We start from the raw sequence: 22,915 nt of genomic DNA, 5'->3' as shown, positions 1-22,915 counted from the left end.
TATGCAAATACATTTCCTAAATGTTAAAGTTTAGGTTAGAAAAACAAAACATTCAGGGATGGGTCTACATGCTAAATATGTCCCGGGAAGGTATTTTGAAGTACCCATCTTCACTCCTTCTCCCTCCAGAGGGCCTGACAACAGGTTCTGACAATACCTATTGAAATTTCGACAAAATAACATTTTACCTTAATTATCAGTTACTAGTTGCTTTTTCTCTGCCTTTAGTTCTGAAAATGCAATTCCTGTTATTTGAGTAGAATTTTGAGCCATATCAATATTTTTTTTTTCAAACTTCAGGAAATGTATTTGCATATCTTTAAAACCTTATAAAATGGGATTGAGCAAAGTTATGAAGCTGAAAACAATTTTGTCAATGAACTGAAATTTTACCAAAAATTAAGGTAAAATGTTGTTTTGTCAAAATTTCAATAGGTATAGACCTGTCATTTAGGCAAATTTTAGGGTCCTCTAGAGGGAGAAGGAGTAGAGGTAGTTTCTTTAAAATATTGCCTGGGACATACTTTAGTCTGTAGATTCATCCCTGAAAGTTTCATTTTCCTAACCTAAATCCTTTCCAAGATAGCAAGAAGTCAATTAACTAGAAATTCACCAATATTATAATAGCTAAATAACAGTACTGTACTCTTAGGGCTAGGCTGCATTCACTAATTAATGCTAAATCCAAGGGTAAGATTACAATTGGCTAACTGTTCTGAAGGATAAAATAAAAATATTTGCCTACCATGAAAATCCTTATGTGATGCTCTTTCCAAATATTTCTAGTTAGGTGAATAAAACTTTTGGGATAAATTATGGCCCAAAAATGTAACCTGGTGTACCCATCAAAACAGCATACTTAAAACAATGTGAATAAAAGATTTGTGAAAGAATCCTCATTATAAAGGTTTATAAAGAAGAAAATCTGACAAATACAGAGCAGTCCATATTTCTGATCTTCAAATAAAGTGAATATACCTCTTCACTCTTGTTTAAACCAATTTACTTGTAAATTGAATTGGCAGTGACAAAATAAAGAATCAATAATTGCATTAGAAATAAATAACATAGAGTATTTATTTAGATAAGGATAAAAATGCAACAATTTATATTCTTGAAATTTAGATTTAACTAATTGTATGAGATTTCATACTGGAGAATAACTATAATAAGATTTATGTTGGAGCATTTTATCAGAAATCCATATTATCTAAGCATAAGATTGATATATAGAGCAAGATACATTGTATTACTAAAACAATAAGAACATATTTATGCCCTTTGTTCAGGCAATAATGTGTGCTTTTAAATGTATCTGTTCACCTACCAACTTGTATATCTATTTACATACTTTAACCTAGTTAAGCCAAAGCCAGGATAACATAGATTGTTTTAACCTAAACCAATAGTCCATTTTTAATAATAATTAGGTTATTTAATTAGCCAGGTTGTAATGTGCTCAGGTCCTAAATCAATCATTGCATTTTCAATAGAATTTGATTATGTAAATATACAATGAGGCTGATCATACATGTTCAGGGGTAGTTAACCTAGTTTTAAAAACTTAGATTAATCTAAATCAAGGGCCCATTTTCAAAGTTATTTAGTTATGTAATTCTGTAAACATGCTTGGTTGCAAATAACCAGATTGTCAGCAATAATTTGAATTTTCCAGTTATTAGATAATGTTTGAATATCAATTTTGATAATTCATGGATTTTATATTACATTGCTCAGATCAACTTCTAGAGTAAATTGATTCATTTTTTCTTTTTCTTGAAGAATACTTGTTTTGCAGGAAATGTTTTAACATTTACATTTCAAGCATTGTGCACTGTGGTTTATAAAAATTATAGAGTTATACTAATCTGTTTAAATCATTATTGTAGGCAAATCAAATTTGTGAGAAATATCTTATGGTTTTGAACTTTTATTCAAAAATATACATAAAAAGCAAAAATAAAATTATAACTTTTTCTTATTGATTTTAAAATAGATGACTCACTCTAATTCCCTCTGTGTGTCTGACAATTGCTTTTAATTCATCCTGTATGGTGGTTATACTCATTACGTTCACTTTGTACCAAGACTTAATTGACTGTTCATTCTGAATCTGGTCACTGCTATTGCATGCCTAATATAGTTCTTATCCCATTTGAGTGTTAATCTAATTTCTTTTGCAAGTTTTACTAAAATGTTTTTAGTTTGTATTTTCACTTTATTCTCTAGTTTCTCAATATCTAATAATGTCAAGTCAATTTTTTTTGTAATAGTCAAGCTTAGAACTGATATTTTACAGAATCTATTTTTGAACTGGGGGATTATTCTTTCCATTCTTTATGCATTATCTTATGATAATGGTGACTTTGAGCATTCTACATCTCTTATTATGACTCAATATTAAGTTGTGAAGACTGAACTATCATGATCAACACTTATAGATATATCTTTCCACCTATTCTTTCAATCATTCTTCTTGTTTTCCTTCATTTAGTACATTTACTCTTGTCTGAGTTTTATTCTAATGTAAGTGGCAACCTTTCTGTGTTTATCCTGCTGTAATGATTATTCCTCTCTTCTATTGCACAGGCTATAGAACTTAATCTCATATCATATAAATCAGAAATGCTCACATATTTGCCTTTTCTGTTGATTGATATACATCCAGAAATGTGGTCAGTTCAGTAAAAGCACCTTGAACTCCTTTTGTTTTTTTCTTTGAAGCTTTGGCAAAATTCTCTTTAAACAGCAAAATGAATCCCACACTCAGTGATGCCTTTTCATGTGATCTGTAGCAAAATACTTGATAAGGTTTTCCCTTCTTTGATGCAGTTATACCAACTATTCAAACAGATCACAAAGGGTAGCAGTAGAATGTGCCAAACACAACATCATTAACACTATAAAACATTGCAAACTTGATAATGTCTAATTTTCTGATACACAATAATGTATAATTTCATGACACAAATCCATCAAACAGGTTTTTACACAGCAAGCGTCTATTTACACACAAGTAATCTAGTCCATAGATAATAATCCAATTATTTCACTTTTTTGAAACTTCTATAATCCCTCAAGGTCACTGAGTTAATTTCCATTCAAGGTACTGAAGCAATACAAATAGTTCAAGCCTTTGATAGTGATAAATGGCTGTAAAATATCCAAATAGTAATCTTTTGTGAAATACTGGCTAAACAATATACACTAGTTTTGATCTTAACAGGTCTAAGGCAGAGGAAAGATTGTATTCAATCTTAAGAATTTCCTTAGTGGTTTAATTTATCTTGATTATTATTGATTATGTTAAACTATCATAATATAGATGGGAGATATTACAGTCATTGTTAAAGAATATTAACAGCAAGTATTAAATGGTTGAGTCTCTCCTTTTCCACGTCACTTTTGCCTACTTGCTCTGCTATTATGTCCAGCGTGCTGAAAATTATGCAGGTTGATTACAGAAAAATTTCACCAAATTGTGGTCTGTATAACTGGAAAAGACTATGCTGTCTTTATTCTAGTTTTTGTGCCCCTGCTGTTTTTTATCTTTCTGGTTTTGCTTTCCCCCTTTGCAAGAAGGATACAAAGAAAATATGCTCAGGATATTTTAAGTATTGTAAGTATTTGCTGCTTCCGCCTCAGTGGTATTGGAATCATACAGTTATTTCTAAATTTGACATTGTTGATGCGCCCTCGCGACTGAAACATTTATCTAAAGATATATCTCTTAAAACTCAGCAAATGATTGGTGTTTTTGACCATCTTTGGCCATTTTTTTAATTGAGGTAATTTATTTAAGTTATTTATGTTGTTATGTTTTTCTTCTTGTTTTTTCTTTTTTGTGTGTTTACTCCACAGCTTTGTGTATTTTGTGGGTTATAAATAAATTATTATTATTATTATTAGCATTAACTGTCATTTTATTGTTGTTTTATTTACAGATGACAGACCAAAATCAAGATGGGGTTGATGAGAGTTTTATATAGTTTTATGAATATAGATCCATGTCTGCTATTAATAGTCTGTTTTAGTAATCCAAGACTGGAGCTTGCACAGGAAACAGCATGCTGAACATGGCTATGAAGTTTAGACTTATCATCAATGATGACACCAAGATCTCTTCCTTCTGCTCTCTAATTGCTCTCTTACTTTTGTGGTAGGGCTAAAGACCATATAGTTAGCCATTGGGCTATTAGGTCAAAAGTGTAATAAAAGAGGATTTGCCTGTGTTGAACTGGAGAAGCCAGTCTTGGGTCAAATCTTATAGCTCATCTATGTCATGCTGGATGCTTTGGGGGTATGCAATACCAAAGAGTGGGGCATCATCAACAAACAGGTGCATGCCATTGTTTATATGGTTAAGTATGTCACTGATGTAAATAAGAAAGAGAGTTGGATCATGTACAATACCCTGTGGTACTCCACTTATTACTTCAGCCTTGTCAGAGTAAATTGGTTGGCCATCTGTTGCAAATAAGTAAACTTTCTGCTTGCAATTTGTAAGAAATTTTATTAGCCAGTCTACAACAGCCTGATTGATGCATACAGCAGATATTTTGGAGCACAGTCAACTGTGAGGAGCCTTGTCAAATGCCTTGGTGAAGTCCAGCAACAGCAGGTCAACTGGATGTCTGTGATCAATTAGATCTGTGATTTCAAAAGGTTTGTTTCAATTGATTTCCCTGACTGAAAGCCATGCTGCTTGGGTGACAAGATCTTGTTGGGGGTCAAATGCTTAAGGATTGAATCATTGACTATATGCTCAAGTATTTTGACAACAACTGAGGTCAGGCTGATAGGCCTATAATTTTCAGGCTTTGAATGGTTACCTTTCTTGAAAACTGGTGTGATGTTGGCTATTTTCTAGTCTGCTGGCAGATCTCTAGAAGTAAGTGACTTTTGGAAAATTTTCCTATGCGGTTCTGCTATGATTGCTGCAGTTTCTTTTAATAGCCTGGGAATTAGGTTATCAGGTCCTGGTGACTTATTAGTATCTAACATCTTTAAACGTCTGAGAACCTCTCTGAGTGATAGATTGATGCTATCCATTGAGGTTTCTATAATGTATTCTGGTGAAGGAGGTAAAGGACCATTGGGTTTAGTAGTAAAAACAGAAACGAATTGCTGATTTAGTGAGTTTGCAAGCTTGTTGATGTTAGTAATCTCTTCACCTTCCTCTGTTACCAGTTTCCTGATGCCTTGTCTATTATGGTCTTGGCTAGATATATATCGCCAGAATTTCTTTGGGTTTGTCTTAGCTTCATCTGCAAGCTTAGATTCAAACCTTGTATACAGATTGTGTTTCAAATTTTAAGTTTGTTTGTGCTCTTTGAGAATTTTTTTTTTCTTGGGATGGATGGTTCTTGTACTTCTTCCATTTCCTGTTGATTTCCTTCTTAAATATCTTTTGTCATTGTTGGTAATGTTTGTGGTTTTGGAATGAGCTTGCTCGAAGTGTACTGTTCAGCTTTGCTTAGCAGTATTAAACGTTAAAAATCTACTACCATCTTTGTCAGTCAGTCCCACAGGGACAAGTACTACTATGACTGATACCCTGCACTTTTAGTCACAAAATTAGTGTCTACCATTCTATTATTAATACCTTCCCAGCATGAACAAGACATAGTACGCTCCTTATTCATCATGATCCCTTCTCCCTGTATATGGATCCAATCCTTCCTGCCTGAGTAAATAAATTCTATATTAACTATTTCATGTTTCCTACCCCTGCGGTATGAGTTTTTGAAACTGTTTGAAGCATCTGAATTTATGTTGATACAGTAGTTGTTTGTTAGCATTGTAACATTCTAAGTGACAATTTTCATATTCTTTAAATGGTTGGAATTATTTTTGCACCAGGAAAAGCAAGGATCCCAGAACCAGTTAAAAATGTAAACTAACTAATCTTTTCAAGTGTAGACAGAAGCACTTTAGCTGGCTCAGAGCTGGACAGCAAGTAGTCCATGGGAACTCTGGTTGAATTGAGGCTTTCTGCAGTCCTCAGCCCATCTTGGTTACAATATGGTTTTCAGCACTTGGCAATGCTCTTCCAACAACAACAGTAGAAATCCTGCATATAAAATATCAAGCCAATTACCTCCAACTCATATTTATGCCTACAAATTTATGCTAATACAGAGATGCATACCAGAGTGGATAAATGAGCTAGGAAGAAGTTTTTTAGTCTCAAAAGATCCAGTAAAACATACAACACTGAAAAATCATCCATTAATCAGAATCCATTGCAAATGCTGTGTCATTTACTAGGCTATAATTTTGTTGAGGGGCATCACTCCCAGTGGCATATTTTTTTTTGTGGGGGGGGGGTATAGATACCTGTCCATCTCCCCCTGAGATTCCCAAAATAATTATTTTTTGAGAGTTTAATTTTTTGCTCTTAGCAGTTCCCTTGATTTTTTCTCATATACTTCAATAATCTATTGGGAGCACTGTAGTAGCAATACTACCTCTCCCCTTTACAAATTCTGTTTTCCTATTATATATGTGTCTAGATCCAACACTTTAAAAATTTCTCTTTGTCTCCTTAGCCAAGAGTTATCATCCCCTCAGTCCTTTTGCTTGAGTCTCTGGAAACTTTTATTTCACATTTATTGTGATTACGTTTTGTAAATTTTGATTTCCGACTCTTGAAATGAAGATTTTTTATCTAATATGGATCAGGTTGTGTCTCAATGGCTTCAATGTAATTTGTAAGTTTGCAATATTTATCTTGAAAGGGGAGCTTGGACAATTGAAATTTGATTGTCTGGATTGATTAACTGGAAACTTAAACAAACATATATATATATATATATATATATATATATATATATATATATATATATATATATATATATATATATATATATATATATATATATATATATATATATATATATATATGCATATCCTCATTTTTACTGCTGGATTCTGGAAAAATGGGGAAATTTTGCTTCTGCTGTAAAAAGTCATAATTTTGGAACAATAAAAAAAAAATATTAGAAAATCAGGGTTTTCAGCTGTAAAAAAAAACAAAAAACTAAGAGGAGTCCAAGATATTCTATTTTCTTGATGTTTTTGGTACGTTAAGACTGGTTATAGTATATTAGTCTATCGAGCTGTTATATCTCTTATTTTTTTTCAGGTATAACTCATATTCAGCCTGGTGATGAATATTACTCTGTACATCATGCAAAGGTTTTTGGCCTTCATAATCATCTAATCAAAGACCCTTGGAATGAAAACAGTGCTTATTTTGTAGCAGAGGGCAGCATTTTTCACACATCGGTCTATTCAAATGTAATTTCTATATTATTTCTCTTAAAAGTTGGAGCAAGAGTAGATTATACAGTTATAACAATCTAAATTATTCATTTGTGTTGGTGTCCAAATGTTTTTAAACCCATAGACATGTCTAAGGAAGGGGGGGGGGCTTTCATTTAATATTTTTCAGTTTTCTTCTGCATTTATTAAAATATATTAAGCAAAAAAAACATCTCTTGTAAGTTACTAAATTGACTAATGATATGACTAGAATTTCAACATGTAGATCTAATTTTGACTGCGCAAACTTGATGGCTGTGAAACTTAACAATGCCATGTCCTAGATTAGCCGCACTAGTAGAGGTAAAGTTATGTCTTAGTATGTTTAGTTTGATTAGGAGGTGGCACACTAGCTTAGCAATGCCTCATTACTTGTTTTTTTTTAGTTTTTTTTTATGTATCTTTATTTGTTTTTCCTGATTTATATATAGCAACAAAATTTTATATATTCATCAGAAAAAATCTAATCATCACAATTTCAGATTTATCCTCATGATAATTAGTGTTTGGATTCCATATTTTTTAGTTTAAGTGCTTCCACACTTAGCAACATGTCATAAGGCAGAAACAATTGAATGAACCAAACCCAACATATGAAAGACTGGCGTATTAAAAATGATTGCAATAAATGTCTGCTGTATTGTCTCCATATGTTTGCTGTATTTCTGTAGTTTGGCGAGTTTTCCACCCCTTCCTTCCACTTCCTCCTATTTAGATATTCTTACAAACGTTCTTGAAATTCACATTTACTGGGTCAATGGTTTGCTGGATCAATAGTAATTAGTCTATTGAGCTGTTACATCTCTTATTTATTTTTTCAGGCATAACTCATGTTCAGTCTGGTGATGAATATTACTGTATACATCACGTAAAGGTTTTTGGCCTTCATAATCATCTAATCAGAGACCCTTGGAATGAAAACAGTGCTTATTTTGTAGCTGTATTCTCTACATGTGTTTGCTGTATTTTTGTAGTTTGGCGAGTTTTCTACCCCTTCCACTTCCTCCTAAATAGATATTCTCACAAACATTCTTGAAAGTCACATTTACTGGATCAATGGTTTGCTGGAAAACACTATCTAAATTGTGTCTTTGCTGCTGGGCTCCAGCAAATGGCAGGCTTGACTGTATTGATTCTCTAAGTACACATTAGCGTAATTATCATGTTACTCTTTAGTTTTAAGTCATGAGACATCACTTTTGTTTTTATTCGTTGTGATTGTTGTTGTCACATATATTATAACCTCATAGTTCTTTGCTCTTCCCTTTTGTTTTGACTTGTTGTGATTATTGCTGTTGCATACCTTCTAGCCTCATATTTCTTTATTCTTCAGTTTCGTTTTGACTCATTGTGATTCTTGCTACTACTTATCTTCTGACCACATATTTATTTGTTCTTCACTTTTGTTTTGAATCATAGTGATTCTAGCTGCTGCATATCTTCTAATCGAATATTTCTTTGTTCTTCACTTTCATTTTTGATTCGTTCTGATTGTATGTCTTGTAGCTGCATATTTATTTGTTCTTCACTTTTGTTTTTGACTTGTTGTAGTTCTCGCTGCCGCTTATTTTCTAACCGTATACTTCATTGGTCTTCACTTTCGTTTTTGAATCGATATAATTCTCACTGTCGCATATCTTTTAACAGCGTTTTTCTTTGTTCTTCACTTTCGTTTCTGACTCATTGTAATTGCTATTGTTGCAGATTTTCCAGCACTGAATATATGGAATGTTGAAGGGTCCCAATGATTTGTAATTAAAAGTTGTGTAGTTTACAGCTATTGGATTTTGGGCCGTAGCTTGTTGATATTAAAGATTGCAATGACTTTGTTCTTTTAACCTAAAATCTATTTCTTCTTTACTTGCATTTTTGACTTGTTCTGATTCTTACTGCCACTTGTCTTCTAACCGGATAATTCTTTCTTCATCGCTTTAATTTTTGACTTTTTCTGATACTTGTTGTTGTATGTCTTCTAACCGCAAAATGTGGTTGCGCTTCCCTTTCATTTTTGACATGTTCTGGCTATTGCTGTAGCTTGTCTTCTAACCGTGAGTGCCTTCGTTCCTCACTTTTGTTTTGATCCTTGTTGTTGCAAGTCTCCTAGCCGAATTTTTCTTTCTTCTTCATTTTGAATTTTCATTACTTCAAAAAATTTGTCAATGTCCTTTGCTTTAGCTATATTCAAAATCATGAATGGTGATAGTCAACAATAATAAATGTCTGATAATTTTCTGCTTACCTCAGCAACCATTGTAAAAACATTGTACACTCCAAATTTTTGCACAATTTTCTATAGTGGTATCAACATTGCAGAAAGCAAAAATTTGCTAAAAATAAGCTATTGAATAAGCTCAGGTTAAATATCCTTCTTTGGTGGGTAAATTTTGTATTAGTGATGGGAAAGTATGACCTGTTATTTCATTTACCAAAAGTACACATGTATATACAACATTTCTAATCTGTATAATTTAGTAATATAGCTAGGCTTTTGTTTAAGAAAGTGATTCTATATTTTACTCGTTTACTACCTAAAATATAATTTTCAGTTTGAATATGATTTTATTTAGCGTTGCATAACTTTCCAGTTCTTATAATTTTCCACAGCTTTCACCTCTGCTGTATAATAAGTGCATTATTCAACCACAGCAGTCGTTTTACCATGTTGAACCTGCGCTGGTATTGACATTTCACTCCCAAAAATAAACAATCATAAACAAAATCAGGGCTTCTCGACTGGCGATGGTATCAAGATATTACAAGAAAAAGTCAGCTGTGATGAAGCTGTGTCATCTACCTGTTGAAAGTTGCAGAATAAAAAACAAGAATAGTCATCATCAATCATGGCGGGCATTGAAGGGCAAACCATTCCACTTATCTGGGATGACGAAATTGACACATTCTGAAAGCAAATGACACCTCAGTAATCGTTGAAGTTAGAAACTCTTTAAGCTAGAACCTCTGCTCTGGTATTGACATTTCTCGTGTGATTGTGTTGATGGCATCCTTAATATGAACGAATCTGTGTTGCAGATTGAAGATAATTAGCATATTTTGAGTGCGGAATATAAGAAGATGTGTTTAGCCTTTAACCCGTCGAAAAGTGATTTTGTAACATTCTTCAAGTGTAGAAAATACCTTTTGAATCTCCCTCCCTAGATGAAGAACACGGGTGTCTTGGAAAGATATAAAATAGCTGACCCCTTTGCAGTTGTTAATAGTAGAATTAACCAATTCAAATGTACATTAGAAGTGTACACTATATATCGCGCCATAGTACTTTACCAGTGGCCAGATTTCTTTTCTTTCTTTCTTTTTCTTTTCATCCTCAATCTTCGTACATTTGTTTACTTGTTGATGGGTAATAAGATCATTCTTTCATTAGGTACAATGTTATAAGTGGCGTCCCCTCTGAGGGGTTGATCCCCTGTGTCTTCAATATTTCATATTTTCCCAAAGATTTGGACCATTCAAATATTCTTCTCTTTTCTTTGTAAAGACAGAACTGGAGTGAAAATCGGGGCCTAATCAGCTTTAAAAAGAACTATTTAAAGCTGATTTTACTATCCATCTTGTTCTTTATGTTGTTCTCCTTACGTGGTTCTTTGCAAGTGTATTTCTTCAGAATGTCATTAAGATTTACAATGCAGGTACGACTCTCACTTAGGGGAGGTTTTCTTGCTTGAAATGTATTCCAAGGATCCAGGTGGCTGGTAGCTCACGTCTCTGTGAGCGACGGGTTGAGCTGTCCATTGAGCAGTAGACATCACACGTTGTTAGTTTTATATGAGCACAAAAGCAAAATATACTAAGACACTTATCCAAGACTATTGGAGAGGAGTAAATCTTGTTCTTAGCAATATGAATTTTATTATAAGAAATTTATTATTGATTTAGTCTAGTTCTTAGTTTTGAGATTTTCTCTTGGTTTTAGTTCATACCTGGAATCGTTACAGCTGTTGAGTTATTTTGAAACTTTTAAAAAATATTTATATTTTACTTCCCGTTGCTTCGAGAATTCCTAATAGCAGTGTAGTTAAAGCTATTACAGCAGCTTTTCACCAACTTCATGTGTATTACTTTCCACTTGGGTATCTCTTTTATGAATTTTGTTGTATGCTAATTCAATATACACTTTTAAATTTATATCGTCTAGGGTTTGCCGCGCGTTATAAAAAGGGAAATGAAATGACTCTCGAGACCTCCTGGGTGGGAACCGAACTGGGCTGTACTGGGCTTTTCTATATAATTTCTAGAAAATTTAGAAAGCTTTTGTGTCGAGTTTGGTAAACTTGGATGTAGTTTTCTCACCTTTGTTGTACCTGGTCACCCTAATGCCACTCAGCTTTAACATTTCATGTTTTTATCGTCCTTTCAAAGAACTGTCTAACTTAGAAATAAGTGCCAAAATCAAGAACCGTATCCCAGATATTAGTTACATATTTCTTTGGGGAAGGGAGGGGTGGGCCAGACTTAAGCAGTTTATATGAGGCAGGGCCTTCTTTGACAATGATTAAGTAGAGAAATTCTTATTGAATAGTACAACTGGGAAGCATTGCTAGAATGTACACAAAATTAGGAGAATCATAAGTATTTAAATTTGCATAGATGTTACGATAAAAAAAACGAGTATTTATCATTGTAGAATGTATAAACTGATCTTTAATATAATCTTCTTGAGACTCATAATCTGATATGTACAATAATATCAACATAAAATTTTAAATGTTTCATATGTTATTTTTAGTAGATTATATCAGACTTGTCAATACAATGTTGTATGGAACGGTGTAGTCAGCAGGTTCATTTTGGCACGTGGATTTCTTTTGAAAAATTCAAGCCTAGGGCTATAGAGTTTGAATTATATTTGGAGATTTTTTGATGATGAGTCATGGTAATTTTTTTTCCAGACAAGCATTAATTCTGGTGTAACAGAAGTCTGGGAATTCCCAGCTCTCGGAACTGTCGGAAACAAAGGTCGCTATAATTATACAATGAGATTTGCTTCAGCAGGTGTTTGTGTAGCATCAGATGGTGCAGGCAGCTTATACTTAGTTCATACTGGAGATAGACGTGGAGAGATGAAGTGGAAGGTCAGTATTCAACCAACAATACAATTTATAGACTTGATGAAGATTAATTAACCCCTCCAGGGTTACCAATTGGAGGAATAGGATTAGAAAATCACCCCCTTGATTTTGAGAAATATCTTTTTTGGTATTTTCGTTGGAAAAATTGAAAATAACAACCCCTTTCCTAAATTTACAATTTTATATCTTCGTAGAAAAAGTGAAAAAAAATTCTTGCTCCCTCTTAAGCTTTCTCGAATCTGTGCCTCTGATCCTGTCAGAACCCTAAAAAGGTTCTGTGAAATTCTTCTATACTCAGTTTCTGTACATTTATTTCTTATTAGTTTAAAAGGATTAGCCGCAGCTCCCCTTAGAAGAATAAAGAATTGGCACCGGTTCTTTTGGAACGCTAGAATGCTAAGTTAAATAATGAGGGATGTTAAAAAAGAGAGAAAATAAGGACAACTTTTTGATTAAGAAATCTAGCTCAATACAATTTTATGTAAATCTCTTATCTCACTTGAGTGATCTGTAATTTTAACTGGAAAACCTAGATTCTTAATCCTTCAAGTTTTATGTGAAAAAATCCTGGTCATTTCTACGTCCATCATCTCTTTGTATTTTAGACTTATTATTTTTGGTTTTTGATCATGGTTGTTATGTTTGTTGGATTACAAAGAAATTGTTTCAATATGTTTAGACTGAATTATTTGCGCAACGTTGGATGTTAATGGGGCTAGATTGGGCAAGAGTAGTTCTTTATGAATTGGTTTGCCAACAGCTGTGGCAAAGAGAGACCGCACTTTTGAGTTTTGTACGTCTCTAACTTCGGGATGCAGTTTTTGGCAATTTTTTGAGCTTACTCAAAATGGAGATTTTAAAGGGCAAAAGACTTGAATGAATGAACAAAGTGCTTATCCTTTTAGAAGTATTTAACTACAAATAGTCCACGAATTAACGCTACTGAAAAGAAAACTAGAATAAATGAAACAACTAAATGCCACAATCAAAGGTAACAATTGAAGATGAACATCAAACCGTTATCTAGTAGAATACGTAACCTATTCAAACATTTTCTAAACACTGTTAGAAACTAGTGAACTTGGACAAACCAAGAAATTAATTACTAGAGATTTAAGTTCTAGTTCCAAACCGAAACGTTGTAAAAATAAACAGAGAAAGTAAACAGGCAGCGGCAGCAAGTTTTTCTTTCACCACAATCACATTCCCCCCTTCTAACATTTTCAATTTTATTTAAAAAATAATTTAATCTTAAATTATTTTTTTATTAAGATAGTGGTGCCGTTACCCTAAATGAATATTTCAATCCTACATCCAAGGGTTGTTCTCAGCAAAACTCATGAAAATAGAAAAGAAACCCGCATTAAAATACGACCATTAAAAATGAATCTTATTTAAGAAATAATTGAATCGGCGATGTCCAGTTATAATTTGTGTTAGCTGGTGGAGCAAGGGACTTGCATCAAATTTGGTTTCGAACTAAAAAAAAACACTGTCGAAACTCATCCAAGAAAGAGTCGTCTTAAATCAGATAACAAACTGCTCTTCAAGATCGCCGTATCAAACTTTTATGGAATACCTTCGTGTTACCCCCTCCCCTAGTGGAAAGAGAAAAACTGGCGTAAAATTCTCCTGCTCTGAGTTTCAAGTTTTACTGTGATTCTGTATAAGTAGAAAATCATTCACATATCCAACCAGAAAAAGGGGTTTAAGAAAATTGTTTTCTATAAAGCTAAAGTTTCAAAATTTTAATATAAACGATCTGTGGAGGTAGTCAATAGAACTGTGATAGACCTAATCCAGTTGCTCTGTTTTAATAATAATTCAAAAAGTTCAAAAGTATTCGTCATTTTGAACTTGTTTCTACATTTATTTTGAAAGACGGGATATCCCAATAAAAATTGGATTTTCTGTGGCTAAACAGAGGGAGATGGGAATAAAAATCTATGCTATTGGGTAGTGTCTGGTTACTTCATTGAAACAATGAGAAATTCAGAAGAAAATTGGATAATTAATATAATTAATCTGCAGTTTTATAAGCTTAAAACTGAAATTTCCCTGTAAGCGGTAATCAGTCTGTATCTTTTCTTTGTTTTTAAGATTAAAGTTAAAAATCTAGTCTGCTCAAAGTAACCCTAGGTCAGCTTGAGAAATCTTGCCTGGCTAAGTAAGAGAAATGAGTTTTAGGTGGTGACAAAATTCGGTTTTCTTCCCTCCCCTGCATTTAAAGTACCTGAAAGACAGCCATGCAGTAGTTTAGGATACTTCTACTTTTTTACTTATACTTGCAAAAGAACGGGGCATTTTTTGACTCACCTGGCTTCGGAAATTTATATGTTACGTGGTGATCATTTTAACACTAAGTTCCTCAGGTCCATGGGGGCTGAGCTTGCAGAGTCACACCTCTGACCCCCACCCAAACCAAAAAGATTGGCGAAACCAGGACTTGAGCCTTCACCCCAAAGGACATTGGATTGCAAGTCCAGCGTAACATCCACTCCAGCTAGCGTGGCTCAATAGTTTAGGGTAGGATGAAAATGAAACAGTTAGTCAAATTTCAGCTGGCAATGGTGACTTTCTTTTCGGCATTAGCGTCAGTCGGATTGTTCTGGGTACCCGGCTGACTGACCGTATTTCAAACAGTAGGCTGTACGAAAAGTGTGGTTCAATCCCGCTTTCTGGGGCTATAATGAAAGAAAGGTTGAGATGGCTAGGCCACGTTCTACGGATGAAGGATGATAGATTACCGAAGATTGTCCTTTTTGGCCAACCGTCTGGGGCTACACGGAAAGCAGGTCGTCCTTGTCTGGGTTGGGAGGATGTCATAAATAAAGATTTAAAGGAAATGGGAACTTCCTGGGAGGGTGTAAAGAGGGAGGCTTTAAATAGATTAGGTTGGAGGATGAGCGTGCGTAGCTGTGTTGGCCTCAGGCGGCTTGGTGCCGCAGTGAGCTATTTGTAGTGTGTTGTAGTATTAGCGTCAGTCCCAACTCTTATAAGTTTATAAGTATATTAAAGCTATTTACATGACTAGTCAATTTTAATGCCTTAAAAAGGAAGGAGTTGTTTACCTCCTCTCCTGATTGACGGGATTTAAAGGTCGTCTAGAGTTCTGTTTAAGAATGGAGCCACCAAGATAGCTCTCGGATTTTACTTCATGGGAATGACTTTTCCCATTCATGGGTGACTTTCTTTTCGGCATTAGCGTCAGTCCCAACTCTTATAAGTTTCGCATACTCTTTTATATAGCCTTAGAAGCTATTTACATGAATAGTCAATTTTAATGCCTTAAAAAGGAAGGAGTTGTTTACCTCTTCTCCTGATTGATGGGATTTAAAGGTCGTCTAGAGTTCTGTTTAAGAATGGAGCCACCAAGATAGCTCTCGGATTTTACTTCATGGGAATGACTTTTCCCATTCATGGGTGACTTTCTTTTCGGCATTAGCGTCAGTCCCAACTCTTATAAGTTTCGCATACTCTTTTATATAGCCTTAGAAGCTATTTACATGACTAGTCAATTTTAATGCCTTAAAAAGGAAGGAGTTGTTTACCTCTTCTCCTGATTGATGGGATTTAAAGGTCGTCTAGAGTTCTGTTTAAGAATGGAGCCACCAAGATAGCTCTCGGATTTTACTTCATGGGAATGACTTTTCCCATTCATGGGTGACTTTCTTTTCGGCATTAGCGTCAGTCCCAACTCTTATAAGTTTCGCATACTCTTTTATATAGCCTTAGAAGCTATTTACATGACTAGTCAATTTTAATGCCTTAAAAAGGAAGGAGTTGTTTACCTCCTCTCCTGATTGATGGGATTTAAAGGTCGTCTAGAGTTCTGTTTAAGAATGGAGCCACCAAGATAGCTCTCGGATTTTACTTCATGGGAATGACTTTTCCCATTCATGGGTGACTTTCTTTTCGGCATTAGCGTCAGTCCCAACTCTTATAAGTTTCGCATACTCTTTTATATAGCCTTAGAAGCTATTTACATGACTAGTCCATTTGAATGCCTTAAAAAGGAAGGAGTTGTTTACCTCTTCTCCTGATTGATGGGATTTAAAGGTCGTCTAGAGTTCTGTTTAAGAATGGAGCCACCAAGATAGCTCTCGGATTTTACTTCATGGGAATTAGTTACTTGCTTTTTGAACCACCCACCTCAATTGGACGTATTCCTGTGTAAGTTTCTACAAAACTTGTTGCTGAATAAAATAGCCCACTTTATGCTGGTCCTCCAGAAATTTGCTCAATGCCACTCCAAAGGATCCAGATAGGACATGGTTCAGCTTGGCCAAAGCCAGACTAATGCGTCTAAATATATTTTTGATCTTGTGTCAAAGATTGTCATCTGCAAATATAACTGTCTCTAACGGAGCTATTTCATCAACGGTTTCTCTTCTTTTATTCAAGGAAAAGGTCAGGTATGAGTGGAAGGTGGCTATCCTCTACCAAAACCTAGTATCTTAAAATTTGATTTTGACGCAAAGATGAATCTGACCTAATTTCCAAAAAGCGAGTACAATTTTTCCATTTGGTTTGCTTTCTGAAATACAACCTAGCATTTAGAAGAGGTAAAACTCAGGTTCTTCCATTTTTGGATAACCAATTTATAATGCGGATCTATTAGCGTTACGAATCCTAATATCTGCGTCCAGGAGAAAATGGGTGGCAAAGACTGGAGAAAATGGGTGGCAAAAAGACAGAAAATGGATGGAAAAAGACAGGAGAAAATGGGGGGCAAAGACTGCAAAAAGATCGACTTCATTAAACCTATTCCTTCCGCTTCAAAAATAAAAATATCGCTATATTAAACTTGAAAATGCAGGCTTTGCCAGACGAGAGCTGAATGGTTAAAGGACTAATACAAGAGGACTGTTTTTTTAAAGGATGTGTTAAGGACGGGAACTTTTGATGTGTTTGGTGTCGCGATGTATTTTAAACTAGACTCGAGGCATTGTCTATTCTGGTTAATCTTGCATCCTAAAAAATTAAACGCAAACAATACTTGAGATTTAATCCATTTTTTTTAGAATTAATTCAGTCTCTTCTTTTATTCCAGTTAGTCTTATATCCGGACACACAAATTGGTGCATATTGGCATGACTGCTAAGGGGGGAGGGGAAGGGTTCAGAAGGTTATTCCCAGAGGTGGGGGTTCAAAACATCAATAAGATGAATTTTTGGTATTAATTCTCAATTCTTCTTTTTGTTTATTAGAAATACAAACGAAACTTCAAAAACAGAATAAACTAGTATAGGAAGCTGAGGAAAGACGCTAAGAAAAATTTCATTTAAAAAAGAATTAGGTCAAATCTGCCTTTTTTTTACTTAGAGAAAAGTTCGAAAAAAAACTAAATGTAGCCGGGATATTGTACGTATTAAGGATACTAGGAAAGATAGCTGTTTTGGATTCTGCTGTATGCCGTAAAACGGACTAAGCCGACTGTTCTGTGGCGTGTTTGATTTCTCCCAACTTATTTTTAAGTTTCACGTCATGACACATAATGCTTTTTTTTATGTGATTGGTTGTTAATGTTTAATTTAGTACATGGTTTCATTACCTGATTCTAATTTTTTTAAAGTAATTTAGAATTCACTTGGTTAGATTTATTCAATTTTATTTGTTTTTTCTCTATTTTTTATTCTTATAGTTTTGCAGCGTGTCCTTAAAAAACTTGGCTTCTGGTCTGCTGATCAATTTTTTATATTTTGATTCATAGCAGTTGCTTTTTAGCATCAATTTCGTTTTATTGTCTTTTTTTTTCTATCTTTTAGTTGGAATACTCCTTTAGTCCAATACCTAACAAGAAACCCTTCTCCGTGATACATGCTCTTCATGACCTTGAAAGCCCAGATTTCATTGGCCTACATTGTCTCCTACTCAGAGTGGAGCAACGGGAAGATGTTGAGATTCACGTACCGCTCCCTAAAGCTGAAGATTCCTCCTTCGTTACACTTGTTGAATGGGTCACTTTTGACTATGGTAAAATTAACGTGTTTTACTAATGTCTAAATCTGTAATTTAAGAAGAAAGTATGTTTAATTAACGAACTCCATTTATATTATATATTTCTATAGATCTCCGTCCTATCTCGTTAAAACGTCCTGCTTTGGCTGCCTCCTATGAGATCTTTAATAGTTTTAAGTTGATTTTCGGTGGTCTGATCATAATTCAATCCGGGGAGGGGGTCCTGTCCTTCTCTTATCACCTTACGGTTAATTAGAAGAACTGTTTTAGGTGTAAGGTATTTGTCTGTATAGATAAAATATTGCTAAAAATTTATGTAGTAACGCCATAATAAGTATTCCTTCGTATTTTTGCATTAACTCACTAGGGTTTAAAGAAAAGAGAACTGAAAATAAATGTAATTCAAAAATAAATAGCAACATTTGCCATAAAATTTCAGAATCCAGAATCAGTGGCGCACAGGACCAAAAATTTTCGTTCAAATGCCCCCCCCCCCAAAATCAATTAATTCTTAAGGGTTCTTATAAATCCCTATTTTCAAGTATGGCATAAAAACGGGAGTATAAGCATCCTAAAATAAAATATAGTATATGATCCAGGGGCTTCCACGTCTATCATGGCTCGTTTTCGACATTTTCTTTTGTTGATTAATAATTTTTTTCTTGTTGATTAATGATAATAGACTAATATTGTAACTTAGGCATAACAAACGTTGTACATGCTTATAAAGAATATGTAGTATATTGTAATATATTACCGTATTTAGCCTTGATTTTTACAATGTTTAACGCAATGGTTTTGAATATTGGTATTTAAGGCAATACCCGCCCCTTAAAACACCTCTTATACGAGTGCTATTCATTAAATGTTATCGGATGGAAACCGTTATGAATGACAACTGTTATAAAAACGAATATATTTTCTGACTCTTAAAAAAAGTATTTATATTAGACTATCATCCTTCAGACGTATCAATGCTAAAAAAATAACCTTATGTTAGTTTACTCAGTATATCAGGTGGCTCTACTGCCACTTATCCAGGCTCTGTTCCTCATGCAAGCACGCATCATCGCTACTTCCTTCTTCTTGGTTGTTCTTCTTACCCGAGTGCTCCTCGACGGATGCTGAAAACTCCCCACTTTTCAGGCGATTTCACTTTTGGAACTTTTTTCCAAATAATATATATATATATATATATATATCATCTGATTTTAACACTTCCGAATATTCAGCAACTTTCTTGACTTTTAGTTCCTTGCCTTAGCTAATTTTTTTGTCCTTTCTTCTTCTTTTTCTTTGTGTCTTATGGTTAAGCAAGTCATCTCTGTTTTTCTGTCTATTTTTTCTTTCTTTTCTATATTCATTGTTCTTTTTTCTTAATGTACTTTTCTCTTAAAAGTGAATTTTATTGTATTCTAATGTATATTCTCCGTTTTCTCTTTTTGCCATTTTTTGTATTGTTTAATTGAGTTTATTATTCATTGTATTTGAGGTGCTTTACCACTATACTGTTAGGGCCTCAACACACTAAGCATCTTGGCCCAAATGACCGTTGAAGTGCTTGTAATACAACTTTCTGGTATGAATAAAATGGTGATGATGATGATGGGATTAAAGTTCCTTTGTTTTTATGAGCAATGACCATCCATGTCACGAATCTGTGGTATAATTCGAAAGCATTAATATATTTTCCGTTTGAAAGTAATTTCAAAATTTTATGCTGCTGCTAAAAAACTTAATATGCACTAGTACTGATAACAATTCATTGCAGCACTAAATCGCCTGCGGCCAACACAGCTACGGACGCTTCTTCTCCAGCCCAATTTGTTCAGTACCTCCCTCTATACACCCTCCCAGGAAGTCCCCATTTCCTTTAAATCTTTCTGTATGACATCTTCCCATCCCAACCGCGGACGAGCTGCTTTCCTTTTAGCCCTAAACAGTTGGCCGAAAAGGACAATCTTTGGGATTCTGTCTTCCTTCATCTGTAGAACATGCCCTAGTAATCTTAATCTTTCTCTCGTTAATGCTCTAGAAAGCAATACTGAGGCAAACTTTTTGTACAGCCTACTATTTGAAGTACGGCCAGTCAGCCGGGTACCCAGAACAATCCGTAGGCAATTTCTCTGGAGAACTTGTAGTAAATCTTCATCTGCCTTTCGAAGAGCCTATGATTCAGAGCCATATTTGACCACTGTCATCACTGTAGCTTCCAATAATCTGATCTTGGTTTGCATACTTATCTTCCTATTCTTCCAAATTTTTTTTAACTGTGAAAAAACAGCCTGAGCCTTGGCTATTCTACTTTTTACATCACTGCTCCCACCCTCTTTACTAATAATACTTCCAATGTAAGTGAAGCTGTTCAACTGATCAATCTTTTCGTTATTCAACGTCATCTTTTCATCTTCAATTTCTTCTAGCTTCAATGACTTACTCTTCTTAACATTAGTTTTAAACCTATTATAGCACCCTGAACTCGTAAAACCTTTAATAGTTCATTCATTTTACTCACACTTACATCTAGAATGCTTAAATCATCAGCATGATCCAAGCTTCAGGAGAGTCTTTACTTTCCACTTAACTCTGTCGTCTCCCATTGCCTTTCCTGTGCTTCTTAAGACAAAGTCCATCAAAATGATTCATATAAAGAGGGATAGAACACATCTGTGCTTAAGTCCTGATTTAGTACAAAACCAGATGCTAACCTCACTTCTTACCTTACCGCAGCAGTGTTATTCTCGTACATAGCACTAATCACTTTCATGTATTTGTCTGGTATACCATACAAGATCTTCGCTAAGACCTTTGGATAAGACTTTCTATCAAAGGAATTTAATGCTTGCTCATAATCTACAAAACTGAGGACTAAAGATGTTTGATAACTCAGGTACTTGTCAATTATTAACTTAAGAGTGAAAGTTTGGTCGACACGTCCTCTATCCTTTCTAAAACTGCACTTTTTTTCTCTTATGACTTTGTCTACACTATCACTCAGTCTAAAAAGTATCATATTACTAAGTAATTTGCTACCTACAGAGACCAGATTAATGCCTCGATAATTACCACACTCATTTTTATCAACTTTCTTACACAGTGGTTTAAATAAGGTTTCCTTAAAATCGCTACGTACTTCCCCTTTTTCAAAAATTTATATTCATAATCATCAGTAACTCATTTTTAACCTCAGAGCCATCATGTTTAAGAAACTCATTTACCACGTTTCAGCACATGGAAACTTATTATTATTTAATCCTTTTAGTACTCTTGCTAATTCTTGCTCGCAAAACAAATCTTCTTTCACATCCAAGGTATCACAAACTTTTCATTTTCCTCTGTATCTTTTCCTGCAACTCTATCTCGGTTTAGCACATTCTCAAAATGTTCTGCCTATCTCACTTGAACTCCTTATCATTAATTGTCACGCCGCTCCTATCTTTAACTGGGACAAGTCCGGATTGACTACTACCTCTCCACAATACTATACAGTGCCAGTACAATATTTTTCTAGTATGCTGTCTAGCTACATCTTCAAGATCCTCGGCAATTTTACCCATGACTCCACCTCACACCTCCATAGTTCATGTTTTAATGCTTTCTCCAGTTTCTTAAGGTTTCTTTTGTTTTCAAATGATCTATCGCTCGGATGATTCTTGTACAAGTCCCTTCTCCTCTGATTAAACATAAAGCTTTTTGACTAATATTTCTAGCTGCGCTCCTAACTTCTTCCCTAAAACACCATCAGTAACTTCACAAATTGTTGTCCTAAAGTTATTCCATTCATCTTCCACAATGTCAAATTTTAAACTCTCCAGTTTTGTATTTAACTGTTCCTGGAAAGTTTCTCTCAAATTCTCATCCTGGAATCTTCCAGCATCATAATATCCCGGCAGGTAGTTACCCTTCCGAAATTTCAGCTTTAAATCAACCCCAGACCCTGCTAGATGGTGGTGTTTACTTTTAACATCAATAACAGCACTCCTATATACCCTAGTATCTTGTATTGACCCTGTAAGTCTTCGGTTTACAATAACATAATCAATAAGGTTTGCTGTCATACCATTACTATTCACTGACAAAAGGAAACGCTTCATTGTCAGTGTCGTGAGTATTTTTTAATTTCTATTAACTGTCAAAGTTTCCTCTATTTTACGCTTCTTTCATTTACTTTTTGATTAACTGCTTCAGTTGAAAAAGTAGTAAAGTGCGTTTCATGTTTTTCTTAGATGGTGCTACTGGATGGAGTTGGGGAAGAATTCGACGTTTGGCTTTTTCTAAGGGAGTGGATTTTGCCTCCCTCCTTCCAAAAGGAGAGTCAGTTGCATTCATTGCTCAAGAACCTTTTGCGATGGTCTATGACAGTCTGAAACCTCCTGAGATTGAAATGAAAGAACTTGAGGAAGAAAAGGGTAATGTTTTTTAAATTTTCATCTAGTCTCATCAACAAACTCTTGGTACGCAAATCTACGTTTCTCTGTCGAATAACAGCTCTGTCCTTACGGATGTGACAAAAAGCAGAATCAACTTAGGTGTGTCAACTT

The 22,915-nt window shown here is 34.5% G+C and overlaps 1 protein-coding gene across 1 annotated transcript in view; it reads left to right on the top strand.

Moving 5' to 3' along the window:
- Positions 1-22,915, top strand: part of LOC136035299 (nudC domain-containing protein 1-like) — a 94,392-nt gene that overhangs the window by 1,058 nt on the left and 70,419 nt on the right. The window contains exons 2-5 of the mRNA XM_065716992.1: positions 7,148-7,302; positions 12,234-12,416; positions 18,182-18,389; positions 22,601-22,783. Coding sequence (XP_065573064.1) covers positions 7,148-7,302; positions 12,234-12,416; positions 18,182-18,389; positions 22,601-22,783 — 729 coding nt within the window. The remainder of the gene's footprint in view (positions 1-7,147; positions 7,303-12,233; positions 12,417-18,181; positions 18,390-22,600; positions 22,784-22,915) is intronic.

Source organism: Artemia franciscana, chromosome 14, assembly GCF_032884065.1.
Source record: "Artemia franciscana chromosome 14, ASM3288406v1, whole genome shotgun sequence".
NCBI classification, from domain to species: domain Eukaryota; kingdom Metazoa; phylum Arthropoda; class Branchiopoda; order Anostraca; family Artemiidae; genus Artemia; species Artemia franciscana.
The sequence above is the reverse complement of the archived record's forward strand: the minus strand, read 5'-3'. Positions and strand labels throughout refer to the sequence as shown.